The sequence below is a fragment of the Oncorhynchus clarkii genome, chromosome 5 (assembly GCF_045791955.1).
Source record: "Oncorhynchus clarkii lewisi isolate Uvic-CL-2024 chromosome 5, UVic_Ocla_1.0, whole genome shotgun sequence".
NCBI lineage: Eukaryota > Metazoa > Chordata > Actinopteri > Salmoniformes > Salmonidae > Oncorhynchus > Oncorhynchus clarkii.
Window position 1 is genome coordinate 54,053,651 of NC_092151.1, and position 15,158 is coordinate 54,068,808.

General features: G+C 43.8%; 1 protein-coding gene across 8 annotated transcripts in view; it reads right to left on the bottom strand.

Annotated features, from left to right (window-relative positions):
• The window catches only part of LOC139409005 (solute carrier family 44 member 5b), a 53,278-nt gene that overhangs the window by 13,879 nt on the left and 24,241 nt on the right, over positions 1–15,158 (bottom strand). For 3 of the 8 annotated variants that reach the window (XR_011634349.1, XM_071153609.1, XM_071153610.1), the window contains exons 2-10: positions 15,070–15,118; positions 8,959–9,032; positions 6,177–6,261; positions 4,741–4,825; positions 4,487–4,615; positions 1,023–1,083; positions 710–833; positions 410–454; positions 45–77 (exon numbers count right to left, since the gene is read on the bottom strand). Coding sequence is in view for 4 of the 8 variants with exons in the window: in XM_071153609.1 (XP_071009710.1) it covers positions 45–77; positions 410–454; positions 710–833; positions 1,023–1,083; positions 4,487–4,615; positions 4,741–4,825; positions 6,177–6,261; positions 8,959–9,032; positions 15,070–15,118 (685 nt within the window). In the remaining 4 variants the exon portion in view is untranslated. The remainder of the gene's footprint in view (positions 1–44; positions 78–409; positions 455–709; positions 834–1,022; positions 1,084–4,486; positions 4,616–4,740; positions 4,826–6,176; positions 6,262–8,958; positions 9,033–15,069; positions 15,119–15,158) is intronic. The other 5 variants (XR_011634348.1, XM_071153611.1, XM_071153613.1 and 2 more) reach the window with 3 other exon arrangements.

The following is a 15,158-nucleotide window of genomic DNA, read 5'->3' on the forward strand; positions in this document are numbered from 1 at the left end:
GAAGGTTACGGTTCAAGGTTAAAATACTGTAATTAGTTTGAGACCTTTCCACTCCTTGCTGCATGGCGGTAACTCGGCTAAAAAAGAAAAAAGCATTCAACTGGTCATAACATCCTTCTTTCAAAGGCAAACATGATGTACTAATGATGGCAGCTCGTTAACACAAAACGATCAAGACCCTGCATCGGTCTTAATTGCTGTTCTCTTATCTCTCCCACAAGTTAATCCATATACGTATTGATCGTTTTATAGACTGTATATGCATAGCATGAGGAAAGTCACTTAACTGTACTACTCTGAAGCTACAGCGTGAGCTGCATTTCCAAGCAAACATGCATAGACGGATTTCAATGTGCATGAATGATCCACACTCTACTGGGCATGAGGGATCATGGCCCAGTTGTCCTACCCTGCAATAGCTGTCCAGTTGACTCTGGGTTCCAAGTTAGAATCCCTATGACAATATAATAGTTTAAATGCATTTGAATTCCCAAACATGGCCTCAATGAAGCCACAGTGAACAGATTTGTACAGCGTTAATTCATCTTTCAGGTCTACTGGTCAAAAGATATTCAACCATGTGAATCCACCACCCCTAATAGGCCTCCCACTTATACAATTCATCCCATAGTCTCTCTCGGCAGAAATTCCAAGATTTCGACAACAACAAAGGCTTCTGCAGAGCGACATTGGGGAGAGCAGGACTTACTTGGCAGCGTCTCGGAGATCGATCACGCTCCTTGTTTTACCTAAGCCGTCTTTGAAGACTGTCTTGTTGGCGACAGTTAGCGTCCCGTTCCTGGTGATGAAGTCTGGGAAGCATCGCTGGAGGACTGAAACACACAAACAAACAACTTGGTATTTCAATTTCATACACTGTGATAGATTATATATATATATATCCCTTTTCCAACCAGTCACATACCCTCCCCTCCCACAGAATCTAAGTCTTAGGAATAGACCGTATGAAAGTCACAATAAGGATAGTGGATGAACCGTGTGCAGAACTCGGATTCACTTACAAGGTCTGCTTGGCACTATCATGGAAGGGCAGTCCTCATCTCTCAAGACTTGTGCAACGGACTAAACAGAAAAAAGGCGAGAGGGAGAAGAAGTCAAACAATACCCACTGTGTGACGTCAAAGCCTCAGACTTGAGTTTTCAATAAGTCGTCTGTTCTTTCGACTAATAAATTGGTCGGAATATTAAAACGTGTATTTTAGGTTAGGATGACTGGTAAGACATCCTATCATCATATCCTATGACTTTGCCATTATCCAACAGGACCATGAGGAGAGTGGGCGTGTGGCTGAGTTGACTAGGAACAGACAACTGTCTGTCATACAGTACAGAACAGACTGGTAGGGAACCCTTTCTGCTCTATCTTCTATTCCTCAGTTTAGCACTCTGCTCTGGGTACTGACTGACTAGACACAGTGTGGGTGGGAGAACCAACGATTCAGCAGTAACAGTGTGATTGTGTGATTATGAGTTCCCACACACCATCTCATACACTCTCCCTTCCCCCCTTTCTCTCTCTTTCTGTCTCTCTAAGTCTCATCTGAGGTGCCATGCCAGCATGTCTGACGAACACGGACCAGTATCAGTCTGTGTCCCACAAACCAACTCGTCAGAGCTGTGAGTGACATCAGCAGATGCCGCCTTCCTCACGCTTTTCTCTCACAGGACTTTCAAATGACATTCACATCATGTTTCCTTTACATAGTACATTAGGCCCAGTACTTACAGAAAAACGCATCCAATGATATTACTTTGTATCATCTCTATACAACAATATATATTCTATGCAACAACTAAATGACTCAATCTGACTCCAATAAGATTTGAATTCCTGAAGAGGAAGGGCCTCGGTCGCTACTATTGAACACTATTATTGATCTTAATTTAATTCCAAAAACAAAAGAAAGTTTGTTTAAAGGCCCAGTGTCGTCAAAATCATGATTGTCCTGTGTTGAATATATATTTCCACTAGGGCTGTCCCCGTCTAAAACAAATCTTGGTCGACCGAGAGTCACCTGTTCTTTCGACTAATAAATTGGTCTAAATATTAAAATGTGTATTTTCCATGTATAGACACACCCTAGACACACCCTGTGTGATTAAATAAAATCAACTATATGTATTGAGCTTATCTGATGCTTTCAGCACACTGTTTGATGAAATAAGACACTAATTACTCACGAGAGAGCCAAATAACAAGATAAACCCCCCCCCCCCCCCCAAAAAAAAAAAAAACTTAACCTGACCCGAACATCCTCCTCTCCCCCCTGCTGGCTTTTGCAGATTCTGCCGTTACTCTCCTGAAGATGCTGGTAATAGGCTACACGAGTATTTGACAACCTTCCTCATAAGGAATGCCAATTTATCTTACCATTTCTACCCATCTGCCTTCCAGTTATGGTTTTCATATGCACATTTTCGTGGAACTGTTTCATTTCATTCATAATAACATCTTCATATCTCAAAATCATTGTCAAGTGGTTCATCTAAATTCTATCCAAATCTAAATGAAAAAGTGACACAAACCTAAAACATAACCTTCGTTGCCATTGCCAATGATGATACGCCTACTCCCGCTCCGGTGCTTGACGCCGCCAGACTACTAACCACCGGTCCTTGCAACCTACATTATGCACACCTGGCAACAATCATTACACACACCTGCTTCCCATCGTTATGCACACCTGGACATCATCATTACTTTTATTACTTCACCTTTATTTAGCCCTCATTAGCCTCAGTCTTCAGGCAGTATTGGTTTTGTATATCTTCATGTTCCTTGTAAACTTACCAACTGCACTTGCTTCCTGACTCCCTGTGTCTTCATTACAAACAATGTTAAAAAAAAGCCCACATAAAGCCAACAAATAAAAACATTGCAGCCTGCAGGTAGAAAATATCCCGATAAAAATAAATATAATCTAAATCACATTGGCAATGCATGGCCTGTCTGCAACAAACTTGAAGCACTGTATCAACTTGGGTCAGTCTCAAAGCTTGTGCTAGCAAACTTGCAACATCGTATAAAATATCCTGGGAGCTTATTGTTTCCTGCAGCAGTGAGCTCAGAACAGACACAGTTGTAGGCTATTTTGCGCAAGGGATAAGAGGTCATTAGGCAGGCCTGTTTCATGATGTTTCCACTGGATCACAGCGTGATGTTTTTCCCCTTTCATGCGGAGTGGTTATTGAAAGGAAGAGCTGGAGAGACGTTTCTCAACGGATGTAAAAAAAAAAAACAGACTTTGTTAACTTGCTGTTTGAGGTGAAAAAAAAGCATTACTTTGAGAAGCTCCACAACTCATTAGTGGTGGTGCATTAAGCCAATCAGAAATACTATCAGATCCCCAAATGGGCACATTTACATGCCAACATTTGTAGCCTATAAGCCTACTTCTATGCGTAATCAGGTGCACGTCCTTACTCAACATTGACATGAGGGCTCCAAACAAAAAATGACTAAATTGACAAAACTCGGAAATGGAATGAAATCAACCAAAACTGGTTTCTCACAAGCATAGGTTGTGTGTTCTGCAAACAACGTGTCCACTCCGACAATGAGAACGGTAAAAGACTGGAATAATAATATATTGAATGCATTAACAGAAATGACCGTAACATTGTAGATTAGAAATGATAGGAATTCATGGTAAATGTACTACTGGTGATATATGTAATGGGGAATTGATATACACTAACAATCCAACACAAACAATTCACAAAATGAAGTTACGAAAGAAACAATAAATGTGCACAAATTGTAGGGAGAGAGCGCATTCTGCAGAGAGATGTGCATTGTAGCCACACTCCCCTTCTTCTTGGGCTGTGCCATCCCTACGGCCTCCGCAATGGATTCGTTTACTGAGATGGATGCGAATCAGACAGGTTTCTCGTGTGCCATAAAAAAATATATATTTGCTACTGCTCAAAAAAAAATCTTGGTCGACCAACAGCCTATCGACCAAACAATCAACCAGTCGACTAATTGGGGTCAGCCCCAATTGGAATAATACTGTGGAATTGTGTAAGAGCTGTCTGAAAAGACTGCCTGAAATTTCTGCCTATTTTGGTGAGATGGAGTTTTGCCCTGTCTGGTGACATCACTAGGCGGTAAATTAGTTAATAGACCAATACGAAAGAGAGTTCCAAAACTTTCTGCCAATAACAGCTAGTTATCAGTTTTCCCCTCCCCACTCAGACCACTCCCAGACAGTCCTAGCAAAATTCTTGCTTGCTCTTTGCTAGGAAGCTATTTTTGTTTATTTTTGACCATTTTAATTTAAAACAAATCACAGTAATGTACTTAAATGCTCCATAGAAAATATTTTAATATTGAGAAAGAAAATGGCTGCAGTGGATGCGAGTACTCCACCGACTTATAGATCGATAACCATTACAGAAGATCGAACACTCAACGACAATGATAAGTGAGACCACAAGTAACTGGAGGCATCAGTCTCGGTACCTTTCTTGGATTGTCGAAGCCCGGCTTGCAGAACTGCCTGTAATACTCCCAGTAGCTCTTGTTGTACCTGTAGTTGTATTGCATGTCGAGGTATGTGGCAAATCTGTCTGGGCACTTGGAGACGCAGAGCTGGGAAGAGACGAGAAAGGGACAGCCAAACATCAAATCAACGCTTCGTGACAGAGAACAAGCAAGAAAAAAACGAGCGGGAACTTAATAGCATAATGTCTGCAGCGTTAAGAGGCAGCACTCACCTGGGTTGTAGGGCACTGGAGGTTAATGAGAACGGCAGGATTGGCACATTGCAATATGTTGAAGTAGAATAATATGGCTTTGTTGCTGTAACCACAGGGAAATGGAGAGAATAGTCATTAGTTTCCCAACACAAAGACAATGACAGTTTTATTAAGAGAACGCGGAGAACAAACGTGGTATGGAAAATCTAACAGCAGATTGATCCGTCTGTCAAACAGTGTGTAAAAACACAGGGAGCAGGAACGTCCGTGGCGGTTGTTGCAGGAGCGTCCGTGGCGGTTGTTGCAGGAACGTCCGTGGCGGTTGTTGCAGGAACGTCCGTGGCGGTTGTTGCAGGAGCGTCCGTGGCGGTTGTTGCAGGAGCGTCCGTGGCGGTTGTTGCAGGAACGTCCGTGGCGGTTGTTGCAGGAGCGTCCGTGGCGGTTGTTGCAGGAGCGTCCGTGGCGGTTGTTGCAGGAACGTCCGTGGCGGTTGTTGCAGGAACGTCCGTGGCGGTTGTTGCAGGAACGTCCGTGGCGGTTGTTGCAGGAACGTCCGTGGCGGTTGTTGCAGGAACGTCCGTGGCGGTTGTTGCAGGAACGTCCGTGGCGGTTGTTGCAGGAACGTCCGTGGCGGTTGTTGCAGGAACGTCCGTGGCGGTTGTTGCAGGAACGTCCGTGGCGGTTGTTGCAGGAACGTCCGTGGCGGTTGTTGCAGGAACGTCCGTGGCGGTTGTTGCAGGAGCGTCCGTGGCGGTTGTTGCAGGAACGTCCGTGGCGGTTGTCGCAGGAACGTCCGTGGCGGTTGTCGCAGGAAGGTCCGTGGCGGTTGTCGCAGGAACGCCCGTGGCGGTTGTCGCAGGAACGCCCGTGGCGGTTGTCAATGCTTCTTTGTTAAGCACTTTTCATACACGGTGCGCAAAGCACTCAATAAACAAACTATTACAGACAACAATACAACTAGTAGGCAGCCAGTGCGGTGCAGGAAAACCCATAGAAAAACTATACTCAGATTATATTGACAAAGAATAGGTATAAGGAGCAGATCAGCCTGTGATTGTCATAACAGGACGCACAACTGCAACTGTGTTTCAACTATAGTCTTCTTCAGGCAACGTTGCTCTTTATTTGTATTGTTATAAATCTAACTTGCATATAGTTAAAAAAAAATGTTTTCCTGCATCATACTGGCCACCTACTTGTTTTCTTTACTGGGTTACCTGCCATTTAGAGGGCCGACCTACCCCTGTCCTCAACTCACTGAGACTAACACAACTGACATGCTGAGGCCGGATATTAAAAAGGTAGGAAATAGCAGTTTCTCTGCATTATGATTTCTCTCATATTGTTTGTGCCGTATTGCGGGTGTCAAAAGTGTTCGAGCCGACACACCTCCCAAGCGGCTTTGGTATCTCTTCCAAGTGCACTAAAAGATTGGCATCCGTCTTTATACTCACGCGTTGGGGGTCCCCTGCTGTCCACAGAACTGTCCGTGGCTGTCGGTGGGGTAGACCACCTTCCTGGGGTCGCCATGGATCCAGGCTGCAACCAGACAAAAAATGGCCGCATCATTAGCCTCATTCCCTGCCCCTTCAACTGTCAATCACTCTGGGCATTTATGAGTCAGTGACAGGACCTCCCTGGCTGTGTGTGCATGGTAATACTCTGCCCGTCTGTAACGCACACTAACATAATCACTTCCGAATTTAAAGAAGCAGGTCAAACGGGATCAAAGGTAAGACTCCTATTATGAATCACAAATCAGAAAAACCAGATATGAAAAGATTAGCGAGTCAAGCTGAGAGCTGGCTGCTCAGCAATTACAGGACAACCTGAAAACCTTGAGACTACCCTTACAGAATACAGAGAGATCATTTGAGTGAAAACCACTGGGTTGTTTCACCAATTTAGGTACCTTTTGAGAAGTGTAACCTAGTATAAAACGTTTTGATTTCAACTACTTTTAACATTGTCATAAAGAACACATGTTTAACTTCATTAAAAAAAACAAGTTTTCCCATCTCAAGAGGTTACATTTAAAAAATGACTTCAGTAAGTGCCTGTTAAGTGCCATATAAAGTAACAGCCAAAAATCCCCTTGTGACAGGGGGAATGGAAGCTTGATTTGTGCAACAGGGAGAGACAATTGAATGCAATACATTTAATTGTAGAGTAAACAGCCTATGGGGTACAGGGTTTACATATTATGGTCTGTTTTCCATCACAAAACACCAGAAAATGGCCAAAAAGGGTAAAACCAGCTCACCTGCTTTTACACTATTATTTGACCATTAGATGTTCAATGTTTCTTTAGAAAATAATACTTAAAAAGGAATAGTTTACCCATATGAAATCAAGAGTTCTGCTTACGTAACAGGGTTGAACTTAAAATGAGGGCCATACGTAAATGAGTCACTAGTCACAATAAATAAATAATCATATTTTAGAAATGACTGTCAAGGCAACAAAATAACTAGGGTATAACAATAAATGGTGATAACTTGTTGAAATCTTGGGATTAAGTGGGTTAAATTCTCCCTGGAAGTCACAGAAGGGGCCCCTGAGGGACATGTAAAAATGCTGAAATGTGGCACTTTAGCAAGTCTTTAAAAAAATTGTTTGTTGAAATTGTTGAAAATATTGATTTGTTGAATTTTCCTTGTGGTCTATATTAAAAAGGGCACTATATTAAAAAAGGGCACAATTTCTATTTTAAATATCAAAGTGATGCAAAATGCACTCTTTTCATGGAACGACACCACCAACAGAACCAAGGCCAGTCTGTATCTTTTGAGACTACTCTGAAATTCAATCCAAGCTGCAAATTTGTTTTTCTAACCTGTTTCAGTCATTAAAGTAATTATTTTCTGTTAGAGGACAAGGCATTCTATTCCCTTTCTAGCCAACAACACTGTACCTGCCTCACCCAATAGTCCGGATGAAACAAGAGTTTATGCATGAGGAAGACCACGGGCGAGGAGAAAGAATGAAAAGCTGTTCACGTAATTGCAAACACGCCAGCGTCTATTTGAAGTCACCTCCATTTTCATGGCTCTGGCTCTCTTAAAGTAATTGGGCAACAGACAGTCCTTCCTCTGCCCAGACTGAGACGTGACTCCACTGCACACGGGAGTCAGAGGGACTGCACTTTGAGAAAAGACAGTTGATTTGACTCATTTAGGGTGTGTGTGTGGGGGGGAGGGGTGTGTGTGTGTGTATGTGTGTGTGTGTGTGTTTGGTTTTACTATCCTTCTGGTTCTCACAAGGAAAAAAATATATTTTAAGCTTAGGGGTTAGCTTTAAGGTTAGGGTTAGAATTATGGTTAGGGGTAAGGTTTAGGAGATCGGGTTTTGAATGGGAATCAATTGTTTGGTCCCCACAAGAATAGTAAAACAAATGTGTTTGTGTGTGGGCACGTGTGTGTGTGTTTAAGCATGCATGTCTGTGTCTGTACAGACTGAGGTGTGTGCGTGTGAGGAGAGTCACATGATTGATTCCAATCTACTGAGAGGAACACACTGCAGTAAGGCTGCGTTTACATCGTCACGCACAACTTCTCTAAGTCCCTTAAAAGGAATGGAGGCCAGAGGATGTCACCCATAACCCTGGAGAACATGGTCAAAACCCCCAATCAAGAGATTAGACACACAGATTAGGGAGATGCCATACAGTAACCTCAGAAACAGAAAGTGACTCACATAAAATCATTAGACTCTGATGTTGCAGACTCCCACTCATTAAGGAATGGGTCTGACTCTGGGGAAATTCAAGTACTCATATTTCCACCTCCCACACACTTCACAACACCAGAAGCTCTGTTGCCCAACGCAAAACGGGATCCAATACAAAACGTTATCTAGCATTTAAATGGCAGTCGGTGGAACGCAGTTCGAATCCCCGAGCCGGCAAGGTGGAAAAAAATTGCTCCCTGGGCGCCGATGACGTGAACATCGATCAAGGCAGCCCCACGCACCTCTCTGATTCAGAAGGGTTGGGTTAAATGCAGAAGACACATTTTGCTTGAATGCATTTCCCTTTCCCACCCAAAGACTTTGTCAAGATGAGAGCTAGGCAAGCAGAAACTCATGAACACACACACACACACACCCACACACTCTCTCTCTCTCTACATGTACATGGGACTTCGACTCGCACAACGTGGAGCATCATCATAGGGTGGGCTGTGGTGTTACGAAACCAACGTGTCTGATGAAATAAGCAGCAACATGACAACTCACCCACGGTGCCCAGAGCGATGTAGCCGAGGATGAAGATGACGAATACGACACAGCACACCACATCCGTGCAGCCCCTGGAGAGAAGACAGAGAAAGAGAGGGACAGAAGGAGTGAGTTAAGAGAGAAAGAGTGTCAATTAGATGAGCCTAGTACCAAGGGCTCTGCCCTTGCCATGGCATCCCTGACAGTGGGCTTGTACTTGAGCTCCTAAGCTGGGTGCAGCATTTGCCACCTGACAAGACCAGGTGGCATCTCAAGACACAGGGCTCAGAGAAAAACATTCCGAGCTCCAATTTCTAATGAGACACGCTCCAACCCCCAGAGTTTATGCTCTCCACAGAGATCCCTCCAACAGAGGTTTTGAAGGTTGGATTGCACAATAGTATGTTACATCTCTGCTTTAGAGAGGGGAGGCTCTCTCTCTCACAGCTGGGGTTTCTCCTCCTGTCCACAAATAAGAAGTCCTCTCTCGTCTCTCACACTTCTCTCACCCCCAGAGAAGCTGTCAGCCTTGCCCCGCCAGGGCCCCGTCCTCAAAAACCCTCCCCAACTTCCACCCTGTTGTGTCCCCTCAGAGCGAGTACAATCCAAGTCTGAACTTTATCATACAGAGCATGCTCTGTGAAGGCTACAATAAGGAACTACACACCCGAAAGTAAGACCCTTGTGCTTTAAACACTCCTCTTTCATCCCCAGGAAGAAAGCCAGTGTCGAGTGGAGGCCAGAGGCAGGTCTGCTGTGGCGCTCCTTTGAGGTAGCTGCTTGTCCTTGTTTTGTATGCAGTGTGGTGCCACCATAGACTCCACGAGCAGTACATACGCACATTGCTTTTGAGCCTTCGAACACCATTTTTGTGATTAAATAGCAGATGGTCCTGCGGAGCTCAGGCCACAGATGCACATAGAATATCAATTTCATTGCAATGGATATTAAAAAGGATAAACTACTTAGATAGAGAAATACACAGAAACAAATATGCTGTATACACATACAAACACACATGCAAGAACGTTTAGGTTACCAAGGGTGGCTCTTAAACTGATTTAGACTGAGGGAGTTGCACAGTTCAATCTTTGCATCACAAATTATCCAGGAATGTTTTGCTAGTGCTGTTGCTACTAAGCAGAATGATCATAGCCCTACATAAATACTGTAGGTAATTGCAACTGCATTTGCATTCCATGCTAATGAGTTGTATTGGTGAAAATGGGGCTTGTTGAGTTCAACATTAGTGAAGATTTTGATTTCTTCACAGTTAAAAATGGCTGAAATCCAGAACTACAGTACCTATAATAAACGCATTTCTCACTGCTGAATTAAAATGGGCCTATTATTACCAATCTCATCTGAATTACATGGGCTTGATTGCAACAAACAGTCAGAACTTAACATGCTCCTGCAGGTTAACGCTTGATTCCTTTAAATCAAATCCAAATGTATTTATCACATGCGCCGAATATTACAGGTCAGCTCTGACAGCTGATGCTTAAAGTTAGAGAGGGAGATATAAGACTCCAGCTTCAGTGATTTTTGCAATTCGTTCCAGTCATTGGCAACAGAGAACTGGAAGGAAAGGCGGACAAAGGAAGTGTTGGCTTTGGGAATGACCAGTGAAATATACCACTATGGTGTTGAAAGCTGAGCTTTAGTCAATTAACAGTATTTTCACATAGGTGTTCCTATGTGTGGACTGCGATTGAGATTGCATCATCTGTGGATCTGTTGTGGCGGTATGCGAATTGGAGTGGGTCTAGGGTTTCTGGGGTTATGGTGTTGATGTCTAGAGGCAGTTTAGAACTCTGTAGTGAGTGTTGCAAATGACAGACAATTTTTATGCGCCTCAGCACTCGGCGGTCCCGTTCTGTGAGCTTGCGTGGCCTATCATTTCGAGGCTGAGCCATTGTTGCTCCTATGTCACACCCTGATCTGTTTCACCTGTCTTTGTGATTGTCTCCACCCCCCTCCAGGTGTCGCTCATCTTCCCCATTTCCCCTGTGTATTTATACCTGTGTTTGTCTGTTGCCAGTTTGTCTTGTTTGTTCAAGTCAACCAGGGTTTTGTGTCTCTGCGCCTGCTTTTCCCAGTCTCTCTATTCTCGCCCTCCTGGTTTTGACCCTTGCCTGTCCTGACTCTGAGCCCACCTGCCTGACCACTCTGCCTGCCACTGACCTGTACCTTTGCTCCCCTCTGGATTACCAACCTCTGCCTTGCCCTGACCCAGAGCCTGCCGCCCGGTACCGTTGCCCCACCTCTGGTTTACTGACCCTTGACCTGTCTATTGCCTGCCCCTGTTGGAATATTAAACTATTGTTTATTCGACGTGGTCTGCATCTGGGCCTTACCTTCATACCTGACATCCTAGGCGTTTCCACTTCACAATAACAGCACTTACAGTTGACCGGGACAGCTCTAGCAGGGCAGAAATTTGATAAACTGACTTGTTGGAAAGGTGGCATCCTATGACATTGCCACGTTGAAAGTCACTAAGCTCTTCAGTGAGGCCATTCTACTGCCAATGTTTGTCTGTGAAGATTGCATGGCTGTGTGCTCAAATAGCCGAATCCACTAAATAGCCAAATTCACATACTTTTTTATATGGAATGCAACAACATTGAAAGACAATTAAAATGTAATTATAAAGCAAAGCACTTTGCAACGGTTTCTTTGGTTAAGATAACGATTTCCAAATAATAAGAAATTACTCTCCCTACTACATTTCTTTCCAATTCAGAAATCCACGTCACGGAGTGGTAAATCGGTGACGGATGATGGTTGCAATTGACATCAGCTGTGCGGGTGATTTTAGAGCGTAATGATGGTTTAACGAGAGATCAGCTGGTGATAATCTAGTGGCCATCAGTGATTGCAATTTTCCCATTAAGACCTGATACTTAATTGTGAATGTCCAATTTGAGATATCTCTCCAAATTACATTGCCCATAAATCCCCTCCAGCTAATAACTGACCCATGGACCATCTGTTCAGATCTGCATTCTCCTGTCAAAGACCATTACCCACAAAAATCCTGACCGTAAATCATATTTGATGGCATAGACTCAAGGAATGACACAAGTCTATAACATGATGGCTATGGAACTGAGACTTTAAAGGCTAAGCCATATTTCACAAACAAACCCAGTCCAAGGGAGCCGAGGCAGAAAATGTCTCCATTCTCACACCGACAACATTCCTGTAGAGACAGTGTGATACAGTGTGAAGTGGACCTGTGGTGTGCCCAAGGCACTGCCGGCTCTGATATTAAACACGGTATTAAAAAGAGGCAGACGAGGGACTACTTTTTCATTTCATTCAAAAGACAAGGAACAAGAGCTGTCGAGGTTGCCATGGTGAGGACTGAATTTCTCAGCGTCCATTAGGAGTTGAGTCAGGTATCGGACCAGAGGGCAGCTAGGAATCATGGGTGATTAGTCGATGAGATCCAGGGGGTGGGACCCTGAAGCAGACCTTCTGTCACCTCTTCACCTCTTCACCGTGAAGTGAGTCTCCACTGTCTTCTACCCAAACCCCCAGGGCCTAGAGACTTCATAGTCCTTGCTGAATGAAAAGCATACCCATAATATGACGCAGCCATCACCATACTGAAAATATGAAGAGTGGTACTCAGCAGAGTATGTGAGCGGAGTTGAGCAGTCAGAATCCCTCTTATCGCTCAAGGAGTGGTGCTTTCCGGTGCGCCAAGTCCTTTCCAACTGCACCGCGAAAAACCGCTCCTCGCTCACAGGGGGGGAAAAAATGACACTCCAAATGTGTTCGATTCATTAAAATCACAATTTAACCAACACCCATCTATTTTTGTGACTACCTGGACCTCCCATCTGGTTTTGAAGTAATGAAACCAAACTGTACGACTTGAATGAAAAGTATTTTCATGAAAAACAAACAGGAAAAGTGGACTGTAAGAAGCGCTCATCATTTCAAATAGGCTACATTAGACAGAGACGACCTATTAAGGCAAAGTCAAAGCTAGCACTACAGAGCTAACACAGAACAACCTTTGAGTCAGGTGAACGCTGAAAGGAAGCTGGTAAACGAGACAAAAAAAAAACTAGGTATCTTTCTCTCATCTCTGTGACGCAAACGAAGCCCAACTGCAAATGTGGTCCAATGCCAAATCCCAGTCATAGTCTAAAAGTCTTAGATCTCCATAGCTGAACCAAAATCTGTCGGCTAGAACCATTTCCTTTCCCCTGCTGGGTTGGTATGTATGTGTGCTGCTACTCTAAGTGCTGTTAGGCAGTGGGTACCGGCTGGCATTCCTGTCAGTGACATGTGAAGCTCTGTGACAGAGTGTTCTATTCGTAACGCTGACTCCACTTGGGGAGCCATTGGTGCCATGGCTGTGGTGGTGATGACCGGTCGACGCTGCCACAGAATAGCGTGGCTGCAATTCTGGTGTGTCACCATTGGTTCGACTGTTTCCACCACACAATGGGAATTAACAGGGAGAGAGTTTGGGAGAGAGGGGTAGAGAAAATGGATTCTCACATGTTGAAACACACCGGAAAGTTTCTCAAGGTCTGGAGAGCCAATAGTTATAGCAGTGGAAGGCACAGGGGTTTTGAATGTTTTTCAACTTCACTGCAGAAGTCTCAAGGACACATTTTACAGTCCATGTATGTGTCTTGACTAAAAGGTGTGCAGTCCACTATTCAGGGCGGGAAGATACCAATATCGGGATATTTTTTTCAAGGCAAAAATGAAAACAAAGCAGACCTTCTGTATGTAAAATATTGTGTGCTGTAGCTTGGAAAATAAATCAAATGTGACTCTGGATGACAACATAATGATGTTGGTTTCCAACATTAGGGCTGTTTTCCTAAAGAATTGAAATCTGCTTCACATTTTGTTTCCTTGCCACGATACTAATGGGAATCCCGATACTGGTATCGCGCGGGCCCTAGTCAATGGCATCATTCAATTCATACATTATTCAGATGTACTTTATGGATTGATATATCACCCGTACCGCAGCATAATGGAAGCCGGAATTATTCAGAGCTACAATGCATCTCCATTTTCTCTACTCTTTTAGAGGACTGTTCAATAACCACAGATACAGACTTAATTTAGGCGGTGAGCTTCTGAGAAAAAAAGACAACCGAAGGAGAGTCAGTCCTCTCTCAGTTCTCATTTAAAAAAAACTCTAAGCCAGATAAACATCAAAGTGTCTTCACTTTAGTCCACAGCTGTAGGAGTAAAACGAACTGGAGAGGGTGAGATAAAGGCTCGGGGGGGGGGACATGCTTTCCCCAGCAGTGTATATGAAGCTGGTCCTGAATATGTCTATTCTACAGTATGAAGTAATGAAACGCTTCAGGGCAGAAATTAGTGGTGTAAAGAGTAAAACCACAAATTTGAAAGGCTATAAGACATACACAGCTGCATCCTAAATTGGTAATTGAGAAATCTTGTTTACGAGGTTGTCTTGTGGGATGGCGGACTCCAGTGAGAGCCAATGACAATCCAAACAAATGTAAACAAGACATAGCAACAGGACATTGGTATATGTACTAGATAAAGACGGCATTCAAATAGAAAGGACGTAGCCAGGTTATACATGAATGGTATATGTTGGAAAGAAGTACCTAAATTGGCTCCTTCCCTGTGATATACGAGTTTGTGTTCCTCCGGTCTCCCAGGCTGGTTAACAATGTGTGTCATTGGGCTAACGCCAGCCGATCGTGTGACTAATAGCTATTGATCTGTGTGATGTAGCGAAGACAGCTGCCAGCACTCAGCCTCCCTCTCCATTAACAGTGCCTGGCAAATTATCAATCCGTCAACACATAGAGTGACGTGCAAAAGAGCTTATGAAACAATGAGGTTAATATTTTTATTTGGAGATAATAGAAGAAGAATAAAATAAGATGTGTAGTGGTTTTGATAGAATGCACAATTCAATTCTATGGCAGATTGAGAAGAAGACGATAGGCCCATCTTTGGCGCAAATCAAAAAGAGAAACCTTTGGGGAATAACTATCAGTACGCTGTTGAACGTCAACCGTGGAGTCATTTACAAGCGCATTACTGAACATGTTTCTATTGCTTCTTCGTGCAAGGGAAGTTGGAGGAGACCAGAGGATACAGTACCTGTTATGGATAGGTCCTCTGAAGCCCGGGTCAAACTTGCGTGGCTCACCTGTAAGCGAAGCAGATCATTGCATGGTTAGCCTCTAACA